The sequence below is a fragment of the Pogona vitticeps genome, chromosome 9, assembly GCF_051106095.1.
Source record: "Pogona vitticeps strain Pit_001003342236 chromosome 9, PviZW2.1, whole genome shotgun sequence".
NCBI lineage: Eukaryota > Metazoa > Chordata > Lepidosauria > Squamata > Agamidae > Pogona > Pogona vitticeps.
In genome coordinates, this window is record NC_135791.1 from 24875408 (window position 1) to 24898245 (window position 22838).

Here is a 22838-nt window from a genome sequence, read left to right on the forward strand (position 1 = left end):
ATGGAGGTGCCAAGAGTTCATTATAGGGCCTCTTACAAAGATCCGAACGATCATCCGTTGCCAATTTTCACCTCATCTTTTTGGTTTTAAAAAAAAGGGTTATCAAACGATTATATCAATTAACACGTTTAGGATGAGTGAACCAGAGGGCATAACCATATTCCTTGCCAACTCTGTCTTCTCCAGCATTGGATTAAACGTGTCCTCTGTCCCCAGAGGTGTTTTAATTCTTGGCAAACGGTACAGGGTTTTAAAATGGTTTTTCTCTCCCCCCCCCCCACCGGCAGCTGCATTACAAGCCTATCAGAAAGATCCAGATTTGTAAAAGCTGTCTGTTCTCCACAGGCAGCTATGCTCTCTTTAGGATCGGTATGATCTGGAATTGGTGAAACTAGACAAATGGAGGAGGCAGCTGTTACATACAGCACTGATGCTACCTGTCTGTCATGGGTTTGGAGGGAAAGTTCCATCCTATGGGGAGTGGAAGGCGGGACATCAGGAGGAGGGGCTGTACTGTATAAATATGTGATGCGTGTGTGGAGACACACACGAGGAGATGCTGAGAGACACTGGGTTGTGACGAAGCAGCAGCTGGGAAGAAGAAGCTGTTGTGGGAGTCTGTGTGTCAGACAGGGTACTACTGTGTGTCAGAGTACCAACCTGATAGGTTCAGGTGTCTGTGGTTAGCCAGAACTGATAGGTTCAGGGTCTGTGCTTTAAGTTAAGGTTCTGTGTGAACCAAACTGTGTGTATGTATGAGTGAAACCAAGCCACGTTACTTTATCTATTCACCTGATTGTTTTATTTACCCTGTTTGTATTTAAAATAAACCTTATTCTTTTATTGTTTAAAAATCCATCCCTGGTCTGTGTGACTTCTTACAGGGAATGGTTGGTGGCAGCTTAGTGTAACTGTGTGACAGATACCAGTAGGTCTGGGTTTGTCACATTGATTGGTGTCCAGCGTGTGGGATACGACTGGTCCAGTTGTCCAGTGGTCCAGCAAAGCCTTGGCAAGTGTGCCCAGAGCAAGGGGGGTCTAGTCAGGGACAGTCTGAGGCGCGTAGGTAATCTTCTAGGTGTACCTCACGGGGAGGTGCACTAGTGGAAGAACGTGCCAACTGGGGAGACTTAGATTAAGGTGCTCTGAGGCAGCCTGATTTTGGCGGGAAAACGCTGAGGCAAAACTGCGTAGCAACAGCGAGCTAGCTTGCCAGCTGAGAGGCCCAGCAGAGGGGGGTAGGCTCTGACTCGATACTGTTGCAAGTTTAGTGCTGAAGAACAGCAGCAATCTCTATAGGAAAGCTGGTTCTGAGGCAAGAAGGAAAAAAGTGGTCGTTTTATTTTGAGGCTTGACTTTTTAAAGCAGCCTGTTCTGAGGGGGGATTATGCCCTTGACTCGAAGCAAAGTAGCAGACATGAGTGAAGTGAAAGACCCCCAGATTGACCAAGGTTCTGAGGATGAATTTGGCTCAGTGCAAGGTGACAGCACAGGAGAGCAAGACCCAGAACTCAGAAAATTGCTCATAGCCCAACAGCATGAACTGAGGATGAGGCAATTTGAAGTGGAGGAAAGGGAAAGGGAAAGAGAAGAAAGGGAAAGAGAGAAACAGCGGCAATTTGAATTAGAGAGAGAGAGAGAGAAAATTGCTCTGGAGAAAGAAAGAATGGCGTTTGAATTAAGAAAACTGGAAATGATGAACCAGAACAATAATAATAATAGGGATTCTGAGGGAGGCCAACTGTCTAAGGCTGACCTGAAGAAATTCCCTGTGTACCACAAGGGAGATTGTCCTGAGGTGTTCTTTTCCTTAGTGGAAAGAGCGTTTGTGGACTTCTCAGTGAGGGAAACTGAGAAGATGACCATCATGCGTTCTTTAATCAGTGGTAGCCTGGCTGAGGTTTATGCCGAGATGCCTGAGGAACTGATGAAAGATTTTGCAGAGTTCAAAAAACTGGTGTTTGCAAGACATGGGATAAATGCAGAGCAGCTGAGACAAAGATTCAGGTCCCTAACCAAGAAGCCAGAGCAGACTTTTACCCAAGTGGGGGCTCAATTGGTGAGGCTGCTTGAGAAATGGCTATCGCAGGAGGGGACAGAGACCTATGAACAGCTTAAAGACTTGATAGCCCTGGAACAGTTCTATTCAGTTCTGCATGGGGAATTGAAATTCCAGGTGAGGGAAAGGAAACCGAAATCTGTGGCAGCAGCCGCAGAAATCGCGGATTTTATCTCCCAAATAAGAAAGCCCTTGGGTGAGGGGAAATCTGTAGGTAAACCCAAAGAAACCTACAGCAAGTACTCTCAGGGACCAGGGAAAAGCCAGCAAGGGGGAGGGGCCCATGGTGAAGGGAAGCCCTCAGACATGAAACTAAGACCTCAGGTTTTGGAGGGAAAACCAAAACAAGAGGAGAGAGAATCAAAATACACCAGAAAATGTTATTTCTGTCAGGGAAAGGGTCATCTAATCTCAGATTGTGAGAAACTAAAGCAGCTAAAAGGAATGGTGCCTCAGAATTCTAGTGGGACCAAGCCAAAAGCTGTGTTCTGTGTCCAGAAAGAGCAAGGCTCAGGGTCACTGAGGGAGCCTGTTGCCATGGCTACTCAGTCTGGAACAGCTACCTATGCTGATCAGGCTGAGGAAAATGGTCCTCTTGTGGAGGTAAAGCGCTGCTTGCTGATAAAAACAGATTCTCCGTTGTTTGAGACAGCTGGGGTGGACGTAGGAATACTTGACCGTCAGTATAGGGGGCTGCGGGACACTTGTTCCCAGGTAACCCTGTGCCATCCAGATATCATCCCTAGGGAGTTTATAATCCCAAATGAGAGCATAAAGGTGGCAGGGATTGAGGGGCAGGTAATCTCTCTGCCAGTAGCAGAGGTACCTGTCAACTTTCAAGGCTGGAGGGGAGATTGGCGGCTAGCGATTTCATCGACTCTGCCAGCAGCCGTGCTCGTGGGAAATGACCTGGCCGAACATGTGAAACGGGTGCTAGTGATTACACGCTCACAAGCCACCACAGGGACAGTTCAGGGGGGTAATGATGAGCCAGAGACGGAAGCAGAGGGGAGTTCAGAAGCTGTGGCGGAAACCTTAACCACAGACAGCAGATTTGGACAGGAGCAAAAAGCAGACGCCACTCTCCAAAAGTGTTGTGAACAGGTGACTGACGCCCAGCTAACACCTGAAACCCCAGTGAGATTGCTGGAGAAAAAGGGGATTTTATATAGAGAAACCCTGAGGAATATCTCAAAAGGGGGAGATGGGATCAGAAGTCAGCTGGTGGTACCTGAAAAGTATCGCCCCATGATCTTACAAAGGGGTCACTCTGACATGTTTGCTGCACACTTAGGGGTGAAAAGGCCCCTTGATTTGATCAAACAAAGTTGGGAGCAGATCACCCAGGATGACCCACAAGACGTTGTGACTTACATAGACACCTTGATGAATGACCTAAGGAGAAATCTAGAGCTGGCAGCAGAAAACCTGCAAGCTCAGAAGGTCAGACAGAAAACATGGTATGACCACAAAGCTAGAGAAAGGCACTTTGACCCAGGGGAGGAAGTGCTTTGGCTGAGGCCCTGCAGAGAGAACAAACTGCAGCTCAAATGGGCAGGACCATATAGGGTCATTTCCAAGATGTCAGACCTGAACTACCTAATAGAGCAGGAGGAGAACCAAGCAAGGAGGGTGGTTCATGTGAATGCCCTAAAACCCTACTACAGAGGGGAACAGAGGGTTTTATTCGCGATAAAAGCAGCTGAGAGTGAGGAAGCTGAATTACCCTTCTGGGAGGGTAGAGGGGAAGTAAAATACAACCCAGAGGAGGTAAAGATCAGTCCTGCACTCACCCAAGACCAGCAGCAAGAACTAAAAATGCTGCTTAGGAAATATCAACAGGTGTTTTCCAACAAGCCGGGGATAGTGAAGGGAGTGATGCATCGGATCCACACAGGGGATGCACCCCCGCAGGCAGTATCCCCATACCGAGTAACGGGACCCTATAGGGACAAGGTGCGGAAGGAGCTGGACGAAATGCTGAGGGAGAACATAATCGTCCCCTCTTCTAGTCCTTGGTCCTCTCCGATAGTCCTTGTGGACAAGCCTGATGGGAGCATTAGGTTTTGTGTCGATTACAGGAAATTAAACCGTGTAACCACTCCTGATGCCTACCCAATGCCCAGGCTAGACAACCTGATTGAAACCATAGGGGGTTGTCGGTTCATCTCATCATTGGACCTGGTAAAGGGATATTGGCAATTAAGAATTGATCCCAGGGATCAAGAAAAGACTGCCTTTTGCAGCCCTTTTGGTCTCTATGAGTTTCGAGTCCTGAGCTTTGGTCTCAGAAATGCACCAGCCACATTCCAAAGGCTGATGGACCAGACCTTGGCAGGGCTCAGTGACTTTACAGTGGCCTACATTGACGACATAGGGATCTTCAGTAATACCTGGGAAGATCACCTGATACACCTGGAGTTAGTGCTGCAGAGGTTAAGTGCAGCAGGGCTAACAGTAAAGGCCAGCAAGTGTCAGCTGGGTAGCCCAGAAATAAAATACTTGGGTCACATGGTAGGGGGAGGAGTGATAAAACCCCTGGAGGCCAAAATAGAAGCTGTTCGTGATTGGCCTAGACCCAACACCAAGAAAAAGGTCAAATCATTTCTTGGGTTGGTGGGCTACTACAGAAAGTTCATCCCGAGGTTTAGCGAGATTGCGGCTCCGCTGACCGATCTGACGAGGAAGACGGCTGATGACCGCATCCCGTGGACCAGCGACTGTGAGGCGGCGTTCCAGAGGTTGAAGGAGGCGTTAATCAACTATCCTGTGCTGCGTGCTCCAGACTTCGACCGGGAGTTCATCATCTACACCGACGCGTCTAACAGCGGGGTAGGAGCAGTTCTGTGCCAGGAGGATGAGAGTGGTGACCAGCATCCAGTGTCCTACCTGAGTAGGAAACTTCAAAAAGGTGAGAGACATTTGGCAACCGTGGAGAAGGAGTGTTTGGCCATAGTCTACGCGATCCAGAAGGCCAAGCCTTACATCTGGGGAAGACATTTTATTCTGTGTACTGACCATTCACCATTGCAATGGTTAAAGACAATGAAAACCCACAATAGCAAACTTATGAGGTGGGCTTTAAACCTACAGGACTATGACTTTGAAGTGAAGGTGGTCAGAGGGTCAGTGAACTGTGTTGCTGACGCCTTATCAAGAAGACCTGAAGATTGAAGACGGCGAGAGAACATGGACTATGTGTATATAATGATGAAAAGGTTAAATGTACCTGGTTTTGAATTGGTTTGTATGAATAAAGGTAAATTGATGTAATGTATATGGTAAATGTTTAATTGCATATTTGCTATGGTTAACTTAGAGTGTGAGTATATGTAAGTATTATATGGTATGTATAAATGTTGTTGTGTATTTTATACAGGTTGTTTTTTTGGTGAAAAGCACTTTTAGCTTTCCCCCTACAAAACAACTTTTAAAGAGGGGAGGTGTTACATACAGCACTGATGCTACCTGTCTGTCATGGGTTTGGAGGGAAAGTTCCATCCTATGGGGAGTGGAAGGCGGGACATCAGGAGGAGGGGCTGTACTGTATAAATATGTGATGCGTGTGTGGAGACACACACGAGGAGATGCTGAGAGACACTGGGTTGTGACGAAGCAGCAGCTGGGAAGAAGAAGCTGTTGTGGGAGTCTGTGTGTCAGACAGGGTACTACTGTGTGTCAGAGTACCAACCTGATAGGTTCAGGTGTCTGTGGTTAGCCAGAACTGATAGGTTCAGGGTCTGTGCTTTAAGTTAAGGTTCTGTGTGAACCAAACTGTGTGTATGTATGAGTGAAACCAAGCCACGTTACTTTATCTATTCACCTGATTGTTTTATTTACCCTGTTTGTATTTAAAATAAACCTTATTCTTTTATTGTTTAAAAATCCATCCCTGGTCTGTGTGACTTCTTACAGGGAATGGTTGGTGGCAGCTTAGTGTAACTGTGTGACAGATACCAGTAGGTCTGGGTTTGTCACAGCAGCTACCAAGATTCCCCCCCTTTCTCGTCTTTTCTTCTACTCCGCTCCCCTCCACAAATAGTGGGTGTTGAAGACGGAGTAAAATACAGAAAGGCTGTGGTGGAGGAGGTTCAGCAAAGGACTGAACCTTATTTTCCTGCCCTCGTTTATTTAGCAAAGCCCCAGGAGGGTGGGGGAAATTCTTTCGAATCTGCTCCACAAAGAGGATGGAAGAGGCTATATGGAATTTCTGCCTGGGAAGTTATTTGCAGAGGGAGAGCAGGGAAGGCAAAGGGCCGTGTTCAAAACTGGCCTGCTTAATCATGTAAGGCGGGATTCCTTTCCACACCAGTGGCAGCCAAAGCTTTTTTGTCGCCTGAGGCAGGAGGAGAAACCCTCTTCTTCCTCTGTATTTTGTTGCCTTCCTGCTCTTTACCAACACACGAAAAAACAGCGTGGGGCTAATTCCATCGTCACTCACTGCATAATTTTAGAGTTGAAAGTTCACCAGTTAAATCAGTGTACTACCCCCTCGTTATCTTGGATATATTTTGTTTATTTAAAATATTTTTACCCTGCCTTTGTCGAAGGACAGTGAAGATAGGAGTTATATATGGAATTTTAGTGATCATACTGGTCCTACCCTATCTTGTGGCTTCAAGGATGAGAAATGCCACTGGATTTCTGCACAAAATAAAAGTGGTGCAGAATTTTTAGAGGTAGTTGATTTGGACTTATCCCTCTTCTCAGGCTTATTTCCCCATTTCCTTCCCTGCCCCCATGAATGGAATGAAGCCCAGATGTCCTGAATCCCCAGACCTGAATTTAAAGCTTATATTGTCTATATGAGCTGACTGAATGGCTAATTCAGTGAGTTACGTCTCTGGCTGCAGAGCCAGAGGTTGGGGGTTCAATTTCCCCCACTGGGTCTTTCAGGAGAAGAGCCAGCCTGGGTGGCCTTGGGCCAGCTGCACACCATCCCAGGGCTCCCCAGGAAGAAGGGGATGGGAAACCACTCCTGATTATTTCCTTCCTGGAAAAACCCAAACAAGGGCCGCCGTAAGTCAGAATCGACTTGATGGCAATGCAGTTATTAATGTACTATAGTGTCTGTGTTGCAAAAAAGTAGCCGGCAGGTGACTAAGGGAGGTTGTTCTCCCAAATCTGATTTTTGAGTCATTTTCACATTGGCTGTGCTCCAGACTACCCCCACCACCCGGTAAATGAACACACACATACACACTGTTGTTTCCTGGTCTCATTTGACCAGCTTGCCCTTTTCTCCTGCTGCTTTCTGGCTCCTCTATCCTGCTGTTGTGTTCTCAATGGCAACTGCAGGAAGTGGCCAACTCTGGTGTTATCAAGCTTGCAGATTTGGGCTTATTGTTGTTGTTGTTATTTATTTATTTTATTTTAATTAGATTTATACCCCGCCCATGTAGACCGAAGTCTGCTCTGGACGGCTAACAATAAAAAATGAAATGAAAACAATATAATAAAGTTTTTTTTAAAAAGCACAATAGTAATGTTACCACCAGTTAGAGCTGTTTTGTACCCCCAGTGAGCTACATTCTTTTATTTCCAGTTACAGCATCTTCTAGAAGGAATGCAAAAATAAGTGGATCATGGGCATAAAGATAATTGGGAAGTGCGCCTTTTAACTAGAGGCAAAAAGAGGTTAGGGCTTCTATACCTTTTGTATAGAATAGGACTTTTGCAGAAGTCACTCCTGCTAAAATTCCCTATTCCAGGTAGCTGTGAAAGGCGCAGGAGCCCCGTGTCTCTCATTTCTGTGGCCACACAACGATGTGGGAATCCTATCCTGTTATCGCTAGGGTTTGCCCCACCCGGTGTGGTCTGCCCTGTGATGCTGAAAGGAAAGGCACTCGAGGGTGGCCCAGGGAACAGGATCCTGTTCCCTGAGATTTTGGGTCAAAATCTTCGTCTCTGGTGTCGGTCCCGGTTGCTAACGGGAGTGGCCACCGACCAGAGTTGCAGAAACGTTCCAAGGGATGTACGGTATATGTGGGAAAAGAAGCCTGACCCCATTGGTTGGGTTTGAGTCGGGCTGCCTCGAAAGGCACCGGAGCAGGACTCGGTGGGGAACATGGCCAACCTTGGCTTTTCTCTCCCTTGCAGGGGAAATCTCGAAGACTTGGGTCTTTCCGCTCCTGAGGGAGAACCATCAGCTCATCTTTTAAGGCAGAAAGGGGTGTTTCCGGTTCTTCTTTCTAACCTAAACACAGCTTTTAAGATGTCCCCGTTCCAATGGGGCATGTTATATTACGCCCCAAAGTTTGGGGTCAGGATGATAATGATTTATAGCAGTGCTCCATACAGCCTCTCCTTCCCCTGATGTTGCTGGACTACAATCCCCAGAAGCCCTAGCTAGCTCAGCCAGTGGCCAAGGCTTCTGGGAACTGTAGTCCAAGAGCATTTAGGTGTTTCCCTCCCCCTCCCCCCAGACTTAGAAGTTGCTATTTAGGAATTACTGAGGACTGGCCCCAACATTTTACACCAGAAGGGACAGCTCTTGTCATTTATATATCTATTCCACCTTGTAAACATACTTTCCCCAGAGCAACTGTGGAAGGCGGAAGCCAAAACGATTTGGCTGAAACACTTTGTGTGTGTGTTAGTATTTATTTTTTTATCTATTTGCTTTCTCTGCCGCCTGACTGACTGATGAAGAGCTTGAGGCAGTCTCCCTCATGAAATGCGAAGGACCAAAGGCCCCACCCTTCCCACCAAACCTCCTCCTCATCAGTAACAAAATAAATTAAATAAATAAACAAACGGACCTAATAACCACAAAATATCCATATGTCCACAGCCAAGGAGATACATTTTTAATTACATGCTTTCAGTGGAAGAACTGCGTCCTTCAGAGAATCAGGAAAAATCTTGACAGTGATGCTGTTGATTTAAATTTATATTACTGGGCCTATAGGCTAGAAGACAGGGAAGGTGAATTAAGGAGAAGCGGCTGAGGCGGCTGAGGGGCACCCACCCTTGCAAGAAGGGGGTTCTTCGAGGAAAGCAAAGGGAGGGGAAGCCATTTTGGGGTCCCTGTTTTAGTCATTAGGGGGCTGTTATTCTTCGACCGGAAGCAGAGAAGGGGTGGACGCAAATGGTCCACTTCTGCGGCCAAAACACCAGGGGCTGGCCTCACAGCGTCCATTTCATGACCTAAACTTCATTTCAATCTCTGGAGTTGGGCAAAAAAGCCTGAAATTGGCTTTTTTGCCCAACCCCACAGATTGAAATGAAGTTTAGGTCATGAAATGGAGGCTGTGAGGCCAGCCCCTGGTGTTTTGGCCGCAGAAGTGGACCATTCGCGTCCACCCCTTCTCCGCTTCCGGTCGAAGAATAACAGCCTCCCCCCTAACGACTAAAACACGGGCCCCCAAAATGGCTTCCCTTGCCTTCGCTTTCCTCGAGGAACCCCCTTCTTGCAAAAATGGGTTGAAGCATGTAAGGAAACCAGGGAGGCGTTGGAAGCCCACAGTTGCAAAACGCAGAACGGATGATTGTCATTATTTTTAATGTCGTTCCTCGCTTTCCCTCTCTTTTTGCCTGCTAGTCTCTGAACAAAGCCGCGCTTTGAAAGGGAAAATGGGAGTGGAAGCCAGAAACTATTTTTTTGCCCCCCACAGATACGTAAATGGAAGGGAGCAACTGGAAAAAATTTTTGTGATAATTACGTGGCAAAGCCATTCCCTCGTTTCTTTTTTAAATAAAGAGGTTTTAAATTTTACAAAAGGCCACTGTGTTCGTCTATTCCAGAGTGCCGGGCAAAACTCCAATCCCAAAATAAAAATAAAAAAGATAAAAACCTTGTGGCATCTTAAAGGGTTTATTTTTGATACCTTTGTGTGCGCGCGCACATTGTTCTCCTGCAAAATAATGTGAAAGAAATCCCCCATCTAAAAAAAGATTTTTTTTGTTCAGGATTCGGCCACATGCCCATTGAGAATATTAGGCTTATCCTTGTTCCTATAAGTGTGCGTAATTGTTATGTTGGACTGGCCTCAGGTTGACCCTCAGAACTCCATGGGGTCATTTAGGCCGGTTAACTAGCCATCCAGTGACTTTCATGGCCACGTGGGAATGTGAAGTCAGGTCTGTGGCTTTTCCACGAAACAATATTTGCATTTATTAAAATTGCAGTCTCGGTTTTATCATTTCCTTGCCTCCTGAAAAGTTCAGGGTAAAGCTTAATTTGCTCTAGGACCCACTGCTTCATCGCCCCGGCTTAGTCCAGGATGCCAGTTCACCCAACACTAGTTTAGAATATGTTAACTAGCTAAATAACCCTCATCTGCACACCATTTCCCCCCCTCTTATTTGGCAACCCCCCCATTTTTAAAAAAAACTGGGTTATTAAAACTACAGTATATAGAAGACAATCTGCATTCTCGAAGAAGGGGCTGCTATCCTTTTTGCTCCTCAGCTGCTTGGACAATTTATGAGTGCCCTAAAGTTGAATATTATGCTCCCTTTCTGATGATACTGCCTACATGCATGAGCATCTAGAGCAGTGGCTCCCAACCTTTTTTCAAGTCACAACCCCAGCCTCAAGTTACATGCAACACCGTTCTGCCACTTTTAATGGTTTGCATAAAAAACAACTTTAAAGTTTTAAAAATAGGTTTGTAAATATTTGTAATATATTTTTTAAAAAATGTCTATTTGCATAATTTTTAAAAAAACAGTTTTTATGGTTTGCATAAAAAGCCATTTTTAACAGGGAAAGTCATCCCTTCTCAGAAAGTAGAGGCTTCTTTCCCCCCCCAAAGGGCCTGTTTCCCACATATACAGTAATTTTAATATCCTGCTCTGAAAGATGAAGGAGGAAATTATGTGACAAGAGCTACACATAAAGGACAACCTGGGGGACCCCCAGAAAACGCTTTGCAACCTTCTTGAGGGCCAAGACGCCCAGGTTGGGAAAGCAAAGGGACCCGGGGAGCAGGTGGTGTCCCCGTCTATCCCAGCTTGTTTTTGGCTGGACTAGTGTTAGATCCCTTGGGTTTCCGGAGAAAAATGTGTTTTCTCCATCACTGGCTACCTGATCTTTCTGACTGCAGAGACGGCGGGGAGGGTTTCAACCTAGGATTCTCTGCTGTATCACTGAGGTATGGTCTTGGGAGCAGCCCAGGAAGGAGAGGCAGCAGCAAACACAGGAGATTGGTAATATCATCTCACAAAAACTTCCCAGACATGGTCTCTAGCGTCCTAAAGATGGCTTCCCTGTCACTGAGCTGTCACGGAACAGTTCGCCAGCTGTCCCATTTTGGCGCAAGAAGGATTCCCTTTACCCCAGCGTCCTTCGGAGCTTTTGTTGTTCCACGGATATAATATATGGATCTTTAGATCTGTTTCTTTGCCACCTGGTCGCCGGTGCTCTCCGAGCGTTGCAGAAAACAGGGGCTTAAAACTGTAAAAGTGTAGTCAAACAAGGCATAGTCTAGAGATGAAACAAAGCAGCCCTGGAATAAAGCCAGAGGAATTGCCACATTCCTCTGCAGAAATGGATGGAAAAACCATAGTCACAAAGGCTTCAAACTCTGTCCATTGGCCACCATCTTCTTTGCATTGAATGCAAATAGTTCTGAGCTGGAAGAAGTAAGAACAATTTATTTTTATTTATTTATTTATTGGATTTTTACCCTGCCCCTCTCGACCATGTCTACTCGGGACAGCTTACAAAATAAAACGGATCAGTATAAAAATATATATATAATCATAAAAATTACAATTGCAGTTTCAATTAGAACAATTAATTTAAGGAAGGATTACCAGGATGGAATAACATAAGAAAGGAAAAATAAGAGAGACTTAGTTGACTGGAGGGAAGGCCTGCTTGAATAACCAAGTTTTAACTGGCTTTTAAAAACAGTTGACCTGCAAGGTTTTAAGGGCAGCCTAGAAGGTTCGAGATTTTTTCTCCCCCACACCAATTAAAAATGGATGCTAGCACACGGACTGATCAAAGCATGTTTCCTGTCCCGCGTCCAGCATCCAAGCACCTAGACTGGCCGCTCGCCATTCCCCGATGACCAGGACAGAAAGAAGTCTGCAGGCCACCTGCTTCTGTCCATTAAGCAAAAGGATTTGTTGTGTCCCTTCTGATTTTCACAGACTGGGGAGATGGAGGCTGGGCTGCTTAGTTTAGAAACATGTTGAGTGAATTTCGAATTTCGTGCATGGCGTTTCCTTGTGAATTGACACTTGGATAAGTGGAAGAGAAGGTTCGGGTCAAATTCGGGTCTGGAGAGGGGATGGCCTAGTCAATCCCACCACCGCCAGGATGCGTGTGATGTAGACAGGGTGCAAAAACAGTCCACATTTGTGATTAGCCGTACCCAAGCGCCACATCTTTCTGTCATGTATGAGGCCTTCAATATAGACCTAATTTAAAAATAAATATCTGAAACATGAGTGCAATCTGAAATGCTTTAATTGCAAGTACTCTAGAGGAAAGACTGCAGGGAAACGAAGATAATTGTTTTCAGAAAACAGAAAAGTAGCTGTAGGGTTAAAACCAGGAAGACCTTTGTAATTAGTTTGCTAAGCTTTCAAGAAGTATATTTTTGAGATTTTCAAGAAAAGTTTGGCTAGACATTGCAAATGATTTCTTATTTGGGACACCCTGCCACAGAATTAAGATGGACGAGGTGATCTAGTTGGGTCTGGCTTTCGACAGGTATAATCCTGAGCTTTTTCTTTTCTTTCTTTTTCCTTTCTTAGGATGATGAAGTTGTCCTTCAGTGTTCAGCCACGATCTTGAAGGAACAGCTGAAGTTATGTCTCGCTTCCGAAGGCTTTGGGAACCGGTTGTGTTATCTGGAACCTACATCTAACGCTCAGGTACCGTCTGAGGAAAAGGAGACTGGGAAGGCTATATAACGGCTTATTCCTTGGGTGGAATGGCTAGCGTTTATTGAGACATTGCAGATTGGGTTGGTATGGTCTTCTACATCAGAATACTGACCAGGTAAATGCAAGAAATGGCTGTGTCAAACTCTGGCTGGTAATTAACCCGAAGAAAATCTTAACAGCTTATTTGGAATTCTTCTATTTTGAAGGCTCTCCCCGGGATTAATCTCCATTCATGTTCAGTAGCCTCGCTTCTGGACAAAAATAATCCAATTATCTTAAAATTTTAATTGGCCTTTAATTTTGTCTATATATATGCCCATAGTTTTAAATCATGCAGCACCCTGATACAAATAAAGAAAGAAAACAAATATTCATGGTTTAGCCTCAGTTTATCAATCAGATGGTTAGTCCCAAATCTGAGTAGATTTATGGATGGGAATTTGGTAATACAATGCTTATGTGTGTTCCACTGAATCCATGGGTCTCTTCTACCTCAGGCTAACATTGTATTTCATCCATAGGCTTCTATTGCTTCCGGTTTACCTTGGTTGCCGTGATATAAGAGTGCCTGCCATTAGGGGTGTAAGGAGAAGAGGAAAGAGGTGGATTTGGGCTGCTTGGCCATGAGATTTGGAAACAAAACTCTTATGTGTTGTTGAATATATTTTTGCATCTGCATTCTGACACCGTATTTACTCCAGGAGTAAAAATCCTGCCATCATACTAGACTTTAAACAAATTTTATTTGTTTACATTAATAATCCCATTAAATTCCTAATTTACAGTATCATGAACTTCTTAACTCTTAGAGCAATACAGCAAGGGAACCCATCCAAAGCTAGAGGACTTAAGAGAAAATTTGACCGCCCTCTGTCAGATCTCCTTTGACTTGCATTCTTGCCTTGAGCAGGGGGTTAGACTCGATGGGCTTAGTGGCCCCTTCCATCTCCCATTATTCTACAATTCTATGAATTTTCGTGCGTACCTATGCTTCATCTACCATCTCCTGCCAGGTCCGGGATTTTTGTACACCACACTATTGAATTACCACCCCCTTCTTCAGGCAGGCTTTTAACAATCAAAACTGAGTCCCTGAATCCAGTTGAGTTTTTAGAGTTTTAAATGTAATCACTCAGTGTATTTTAATTGCTGTTATAGTTGAATTGTTTTTAATGTATAATTTATTGTGTTTTTAATTCTACTCTTTTCACATGGTGAACTGCCTTATTGGAAGAAAGACAGCCTATAAATAAGAGAGAGAGAAAGACCCCTTTCGACCCCTTTCTTTAAAACACACACCGTCTATGTTCTCCCATCACACAGAAAGTCCCTCCGGATCTTGCAGTATGTTGCCTCATCCTGGAACAGTCCTTGTCTGTACGAGCCCTACAGGAGATGCTTGCCAACACTGTGGAGGTGGGTTCTGAGGTAGGACCTGGAGATGTTTTTCTCCTTGCATCGATTTTACAGGGGCGAAGGTTGCATTGGGAGGCATGTTATCATCTGTCTAGGATGAGACTATGAATGTTTTTCTCCTGTAATATTCGGAAGGGAGAATACATCCACCACACCTCTTAATACTATAGCTGGAAGCCAGGGAGATGGTTAGAAGTTTGGTGCTGAAAGGGTATAGGCAATAATGTTGATGTTCACAAGGTGAGGCTTGAAGAGTAAGTCCCTGTGTATTGACAAAAGTTTCTTCTACACTATGTCTTCGAAATCATCGCTCTTTCTTTTCAGTGGAAAATCCACATGATAATATGACCACTTTGTTGTGTTTTAGCATCTTCACCTGTGTTTTTTCAGGCCTCAATTGTGGTGGTTCCATCACCACCATCACTAAAACACAATTTCTTTGCCAGTCAGTCCAGGCAAAACAAGGGTTTTGAGGGCTAGTGTGCCTTTAATTGGTAGCTCCTTGTGGCTTTTCAGTGTCAGATGGAAATTGGTGATAGATTTCCCCTTAATCAAAAAGTGTCTGTTCCTTGCTGGGGAAGGAGTTAAGTTACTGGTTCCCCTTTAATATATTTGCCTTGCAAAATTGTCCTGCAGCAGTACCACAAAGATTCTAGTAAATTAAATCCCTTAAAAGGGAGCTTGTTACAGAAGTAAACAGAGCAAGAAGGAAACTTTTAATGGGTACATGGAGATTTTTGCAAAATGGAACTTACCTGTGAGGTCAAAAGATGAGCAGTTCGAATCCACGTGACGGAGGGAGCTCCCGTCGCTTGTCCCAGCTCCTGCCAACCTAGCAGTTCTAAAGCACATAACAAATGCGAGTAGATAAATAGGTACCACCACGGTGGGAAGGTCACAGCGTTCCGTGTCTAGTCGCGCTGGCCATGTGACCACGGAAGATTGTCTACAGACAAAACGTTGACTTGGAAACGGGGATGAACACCGCCCCCTAGAGTCAGACAGGACTGGACTAAATGTCAAAGGGAACCTTTACCTTTACCTTAGTCTTGGATGATATGGTTGTGTGTGCAACCTTCAATGCCATCCTCCTTCTGGTTGGCAGAGGAAAAAAGGTGCCCTAGCAGTGCTAAAGGGCTCTAGCCTGGAAGCAACCCATTCCCAACTTCTTACTGGACAGCTCATCCGCCTTTAACAATTTCCCAATAAGCAAGGAGTCAATCGGCCGAGCTTTCACGAGCGCTCCCATCTCTGTGCTGTAGAAAGCTTCCCTCTTCAATCCGTGCTTGTTTGGAAGCTGTTGAAGATAAAGAGTACCTGTCCGGTACCTGCCATATTCAGTGGCAGAATATGGCTGTACCGTTAGGTCTGTTTCACCTTTTGGTTCACCTCGATGGCCGGTCCTTGAAAGTTCTCTGAAAAATAGGCTCTTAAGGGCCAGTGATTGAGGACCACGACATTCCTTGGGTTGCATAGGGATGGATGGAAGAGGGGCATGGGTGGGGCTCTGTGCCCTTAGGATAGTTGCTGAGATGACCGATGTCTCCCAGATACCCTGCTGTCCCTGTGTGTGTATATGGTTCATCTTTTCTTCCTCTTCTTTTCTTTGGCTTCTCAATTCGGCCGGCTGACCTTCTAGGGTCTTGACTTGGACAAGTGGGTAGGTTGCCGTCTTCGATGCTGTGATCCCATCACATCTTTCCTTTCTAAAATCCCTTTTTCCTGCCCTGTTTTGGTGTGTACATCCTTTCCTCCTCCTGGGGGTTTCCACCGCCCCAAATTTTCATCTATGAAAATATATGGTATTTTCATATATAAAAACAACCTCTAAAACTGAAGCCATTCCCATATATATTTAAGAACGTTCTTAATACTACACTAAATTTTTTTAAAAAATATCCAATGTGTGTTATAATTTAAAAAGGGGGGGGGGTTACAAGAAAACCAGCTGCCAAGGATAACAAAAATAAATAGCAATCCATTGGAAACAACTTAATAAAATCCGAGGGCAACAGGTCACTTTCATAATTGGAGAACTTATGAGGGAATGTTTGAGGAAAGAAATAAACTTTTTGTTAACAGCAGAAACGCCCAACACAGGGAGCCTGCCAAATTTCATTGAAGAGATCATTCCACACGTGATCAGGGCCATGACAGAAAAAGACAGAAATAGAAATAGTATTAGAGAGGAAGGTTTGGTCTCCGCCATGGGTAAAGACGTTAGATCCCTTCTTAATTTCCAGCCTTCTCCTAAAACTCAAAAGTTCCTCTGAAACTAAAGCCATTCTCAACCCTTATGAGAATCCCCTTAGTTGGTGGTTGTCCCATGCCCATGGGATGATGAAGGGGGGGGTCCATGCCAGGTTATTAGAGTGAGTAACGAAGTCAGGGAGTGAACAGCCCAGTTGCAGAGAACCAGTCTCTTGTTTTACTAGCTTTGTTCCTGTACAGACCATCAGAGTTGGAAATCTAGAAGTTTGATAGGCAGAGCTTTTCCTAACAAGGAGATCATGGCGGGTGGAGGGTTTTTTTTTCTCTCCCCCATTTTAGGGATGAGGGACTGGGCTTTTCTTAAAGGCACAGAGACCGGGCCAATGGATAGTGGTGGCACCCCCTCTGTGTTTCCAGGACTGCAACTCCCAGAAAGTTTGGCCAACACAAGCTAGTGGTGAAGGCTTGTGGGAGTTGCAGCCCAAGAACAGCATCTGGGGAGCCAAGCTTGGGAACCGGTGTATTTATGAAGGAAATGGAGGCCAAGGGTCAAAAAATGAGTCTTTCTCCTGAACTGCCAACTCCCCTATTCATGGACCTGTGCTATACGATTTTGTTGATGTACTTCTTCCTACTCAGGAAGCTCGCAATTAGCTACCTTCCAACGAGGAGCATTATTTTATGAACGAAACGTCCCTGCTTGAGAGAAAAATTAATGAGATGATATGCAAAGAGGCTTCTATCTTTCCCCTCTTGATTGAAACCCGGTGGAACCCCCTTTTCTCCCCCTAAGTAATCCTGTCCTGCCCGTCACATCCTCCACTCCCCTTCGATTCCTCCATCCTTGGCTGTGGTTGCCCCATTCCTCAACCCATTCCTCAATCCATTTCTCTGCATGGTTCCTACATGGGAACAAGGAGAACCCCTCTCACACGGGGGTGGTGGTGGTGTATGTGTGAAGCTGGCGATGGAGTGCAGGCCCTGGTACCGTGAGATGCAGCCGTTGCAGGAAGGTGGGGGTGTGTGTGGATTTGTTGAATATATTTGGTAAGGTGATTTTATAAGCTGATACGGATCTGCTCTGAGGACCACGGGCCTTCTCTCCAACTCACCCTTTTGACCTCCCCTGGCTCTCTGAAAGTTTGGCTGCTTCCAAAGTGGTTTGGAGCCTCCTTTCGAAGGATCTCTGGAATGGTGACAGTCACCGAAGGAGAATAGTTAGAGAACTGGAATGGTCACATAATAGGACGTCAACGGAGATCATGCCCCCTCCCATGCCGCACTGGTTTATGGGAAAGACACCCATACAGTGTTGGGCTCAAAGCAACCGAACTTGGGAGAAAACAGAATGATCTCCAGTGTGATACTGTGAAATGTGTGGTGTTCACGAATGTGATGAACTTCAGTTCTCAGGGTTGCATAAATGGTCCAAATGCAAGGGAATGGCTGTATGTACTGCAGTAATTTCAGCTATAGCAGACTGATCCTGTTTACTGTAGTCATATGGACCATAGCTGGCCAGTTACGATGATGACGATTAAGGCCCATGCCGGTGCTATGAGCCTAACGTCTTCTGTCGTAACCATGCAAGGTCCCTTCCCAAACTCCATGCACACTATCGTGACTTGAGTTAATCGCTTTGAGGAATAAATGTATTAAATATTTGAGGTTCTCCTGGGATTTCCCCTGGATATACACCATTGTTGAAACTATCTCCTGCATTTATCTCCATTAGTGGTGAATGAATGATCCATTACAAAGAAACAAGGGAATCATCTCCCCCCCCCCCCCCACCAAGGATGGTCCTCTGCACAAAACACAGTCTAGGGCCTCCTTTGAGGGTGGATGTTTTATCCCACATCTCAAGATGCGTGCTTAGGGGAAGCAAGATCAGAACATCACGGGAGCCTTCAAAAGCAACCTTTAATTATATTTAATCAGGAATTAAAATGAATGATGTTCTTTGTCTTTACACTTGAAGAATCAGCCTCCTCAGCTGTAAGAGAGGAACATGCCTCCAGCTTTAATTCGGAAAGATATAGTGTGCCTCAGCTCTCTGAAGTTTGGGAAAGACATTGCCATAAAGAAGATGGTGTGAAGCCGTGTTACAAGTATTTCTTACCGATCTCTGTTGCTATAATATGACTTTTGCATTAATCCATGTCACATGGACATGGTAGAAATGTAACCGAAGTGTTATGGCCATATTGATTGCAGTAATAGGAATTGTACAGATATGGCTTTCTTTTAAAAGTCACTTTTACTGCAAACATATGATGACTGCAATGGGAATATTGTAGCAAAGGGCAGGTAAATACAGTATTGGCATGTTTACAATTCTGAGCAACCTGCAGCAGTGGCTGCCATATACTGTCTATGTTTTAGTGATAATGGCCTGTTGTGTCTACTCAGCTCTATACAAGGGTGAATCGGGACCATGGTGGCTTTTAATTGTTGTGGGGAAAACATCTGAAGAAAAAATCACTTCAACTTATTGGTGTGCTGTGTAAAGAAATGATCTGTGTGGTTATGGGGAAGGAGAACACCCCTTTCTCGGCTTGTTGGATATAAACTGTAAGAGAAATGTGTTTGGAAATGTCTTTGGCAAACTGCTGCATCTTTCTTGAGGGCTAGAAACCTGGTTTGGGTCCAGTATTTTTTGTCTGTAGATTGTTATTGAAAGGGTTTTTTCTTTCCTGGGTCCTCCTGAGGCCAGACAGCAAATGCTAATGACGTCCATTGCTTCTCTGCCATGTTCTCCATAGGAAGACCTTGCTCACAAGACGTTCTTTCATCTTTCCAGCCTCAGGAACATAGTATGGAAATGTAGGGCCATTTATCAAGCCGTTAACTTACTCCGAGGTGTGCCTGTAGCCCCTCGGTAAGCTGGCAGTTGCCTGGTTCTGCCAATGTGTTCACTCTGAATTTGATTTCAGTGTTTGGCAGGGAGTTTCCCTCACCTTGTTTTGTGTCGACATCTCCTGCTCCTGGAGGACTCCATAAGAAAAAAAAAACAATAACCATCCATATTTTGTTGGAATTTTATTTCTTTGGCATGTAGGTGGGTGGGGGGTTTCCATTGGGGGCCTGAGGTCCACAAAAATGGTATTAGGTAACTACTACCACAGATGGCCCTTTGCCCCCCCTCCCCGGCCTTAAAAGAAGGAATTAGCAGAGTCTTGTGGGTTGGGGGTGAAGGGCCTTTAGACCAGGCAAGATGTGGGTGGAATGGTCGAATTCACAGACTGATCTGCTTTTCTCTTTTGCCTTGCTGTCCCCCAGTCTTCTCAAGGTGGCGGACACCGCACTCTGCTGTATGGACACGCCATTCTTCTCCGGCATTCCCACAGTGGCATGGTAAGTGGGGGGAAGGATTTCATGGTGGCTGTGGGCACCTTTCCAGGATGGGAAAAGACGGGAGGCTGCAGAAGAGGGGAGCGTGGGACTGCACAGGCTGATTCCCCACCTCACGAGGTCGGGGACAGCGTTCAGCTGACTGCAGCGGGTCCATTTTGTGCTCGTGTCCTCATCCTTGAGCCAAGCAGATTCATTTTCCATCGCGTCATATGTCCTCGGCCTGGGATGCAGAAATTGCAAGGAATCCCAAACACAGTTGCAAGAGAAGTGGGCACAGTTACTCAGCCAAGAAGGTGTCAGACGTCGAACAGGCTGATAGAGATTCTAGAAGCCACATGTCCGTTCTAAGTGAAGAATCTGAGGTCATTCAGGGAGGGGTGAAGACGGCTGTCTTTTCCTTTTGTGACAACAAGGAAAGAGTGTGTGTGTGTGAGAGAGAGAGAGAGAGAGAGGCAGGACTTTTGTGTGTGTGTGTGTTTGGAACATGGCCTTGATTGGCCACCCTTTCAGTCAAGGATGGCTTCCCATTACTGAGATTTACGGCTGAAATTATCGCTCAAGATATCCCTACGCAATTTCATTTGACCAATAATAGCTCAGTATTAAATTACTGTTGCTGGTGGATGCTTCGGGAAGAACCTTAGAATTTCCTTGTTGAAATGAGCCCATGTCGTCAAGACTCCCCTGATCCTGCTTCTGAGGAATTCACAAGCATGCCGCAAAGCCCATAGGCAAGGCTGTTCCTTGTCTCCAGCTTCTGGTGAAATTATTTAGGGACTTAATTCTTCCTTATTTTGGTCACACTTTTCAAACACGAGAGATGTGTGAGAAAGCCCCGAACTTGTGGATTTCTCTCTCACCTGGTAGCAGGACAAGCTTGACTAAGAAAACCAGCTTTTGCCTCTCAGGGGAAGAAAACACCAAGAAGGTCAGCCGTATGATTATGAGGCTGGTGAGAACCGGGATCCGACTCAGCGGCCCTGGTTGAGCCCACCAAGATTGCACAGAACCCGGCAGGCTGTCCCTGACCGATAAAAGCCTACCTCATTGCTCTCAAAAACAAAGGAAGTCATGTGGCCGTTACACAATGCAAGTGTAGAAGAACGTGACACCTTGATTGGACGACTTTAAAAACAAATCCACAAAATCTTGCATTCGATGTTTTGTTGTTCTCAGTAGATCTTGCTGCTTGTGGGAACAGTTTACGAAATCAGGACTTGCTGGCAAGGGTGTGGTTAGCATTACACCTGAAGCTGGCTCCTAACAGGTCACTCTCAAGCAAGAGTGAGGAACTTTGAGCCTCAACACCTGAGCCTTGTTTGTTAAGAGGATGATATACATTTTTAAGGTGCTATATAAAGTGTAGAGTGGAGGGCTTTTTTCTCACCCATTTCAGGCTGAGAATGTCCCAGAACACTCCTTGACCCTTCTTGTATCCCCCTTTTTTTCTTTTAAAGTATTTAAGCTGCCTAACCACATCCCGCTCCCTGACGGATAAACTTGCCTTTGATGTGGGCCTTCAAGAAGATGCAACAGGTATGAGGCCGTCTGAAAGAGAGAGAGAGAAAGAGAGAGAGAGAGAGAGAGGTGTAGAAAGCGTAGACACAGAACATTCTTCCCATTTTATTCTGAATTCCCAGGGCAATTTATTGGTAACACCACTGTGTTTTCAAGACAGAGTTATCAATGGGTGCAATATTAGGAATTGTGTTTCCATAATTAAAATCCTGTGCTAAGGAAAAGAAAGAATTCTGTGACCTGTGGAAATTGAGCAGATTTACATAACTTCCATTATATTCCCACCCACCCCATTATAGTTTTGCATAATTTAATTTGCTGCTACGTTTGCTGGGAGGGGCAAGAAGTTATACAGAACATAAAAACTTCACTCTCTTACCATTAACTGTCTTATTCAGTGGTTTAGTCCTCTGGGCTAGTTCTACCAAGTTTTTCATACCTGCTCTCAAAGGTGTCCTTCACAGCTGTAAGGGCTTGAACCCTGCCCTTAAAAAAGGGGGGGGAGTGGGGTGGGCAGAGAAGACTCAAATTCTCTGCACACAGTAAACACTGCCTGGACCTTTTCAGTGTTTCTAGAGCACTGCCATCTACACAAAGCTCAGTATAGTGGACAAAGCAAGGCAGAATGCCCCCCCCACACTCCCAGAGGGACTTTCTGAGCAAAATGTTTTGGTTCAAGTATATATATCTGTGCCTTTGTTCTCCAGGGGAAGCTTGTTGGTGGACCATCCACCCTGCCTCCAAGCAGCGATCAGAAGGAGAGAAAGTGCGTGTCGGTGATGACCTTATCCTTGTCAGCGTCTCCTCTGAGCGGTACTTGGTGAGTGAGCCTGCATCGGGTTGGGACGGACAATCGGTTTAGAGGAGCTGCCCCACGGACGTGTGTGTCTGTGCGCTTGCTTCAAGTCCATTGCCAGCAATACTCTGGTTTGGAAGCTAAAGAATTCCCAGGTTATTAATACAGGCATTCACTACTTCTAAAGCTGTTGAATCATGTAGTTTTCTCAGGGAACAAATTAGGTAGAAACCCAGGCTTTTTTTACATATTTGAAAGTAAAAGGGGCTGGATGTTTACTGTTTAATGAAATGAGAAAGTTCATGGAAGGGTTGAGTCTGGGATTTTGAATACCGACCCTGAGAGACGAAACCCTATTAGGACCAGATTTTCGTTTAAGGGCTCGATTGAATTCCCAGAGTCTTGCAAAGCCCTTAGGGTTCCCCTGGCCCTGCTGGCTTTTCCTTTTATCTTTTATCCTTCCTCTTCCGTAGCACCTGTCTACAGCCAGTGGAGAACTCCAGGTGGATGCTTCTTTCATGCAGACGCTTTGGAACATGAACCCTATCTGCTCAGGCTGCGAAGAAGGTACAGGTTCTGTGAGAACATGGTGCGAGGGCAGCTGCAAGGGTGTCCCCTCACGGAAGCAAAGCATGT

The 22838-nt window shown here is 45.4% G+C and overlaps 1 protein-coding gene across 15 annotated transcripts in view; it reads left to right on the top strand.

Annotated features, from left to right (window-relative positions):
- The window catches only part of RYR1 (ryanodine receptor 1), a 120050-nt gene that overhangs the window by 11427 nt on the left and 85785 nt on the right, over window positions 1–22838 (top strand). For 8 of the 15 annotated variants that reach the window (XM_078380001.1, XM_072980040.2, XM_072980045.2 and 5 more), the window contains exons 2-8: window positions 12773–12892; window positions 14228–14332; window positions 15960–15980; window positions 19814–19888; window positions 21346–21424; window positions 22114–22226; window positions 22676–22769. In XM_078380001.1, coding sequence (XP_078236127.1) covers window positions 12773–12892; window positions 14228–14332; window positions 15960–15980; window positions 19814–19888; window positions 21346–21424; window positions 22114–22226; window positions 22676–22769 — 607 coding nt within the window. The remainder of the gene's footprint in view (window positions 1–12772; window positions 12893–14227; window positions 14333–15959; window positions 15981–19813; window positions 19889–21345; window positions 21425–22113; window positions 22227–22675; window positions 22770–22838) is intronic. The other 7 variants (XM_078380005.1, XM_072980044.2, XM_072980050.2 and 4 more) reach the window with 3 other exon arrangements.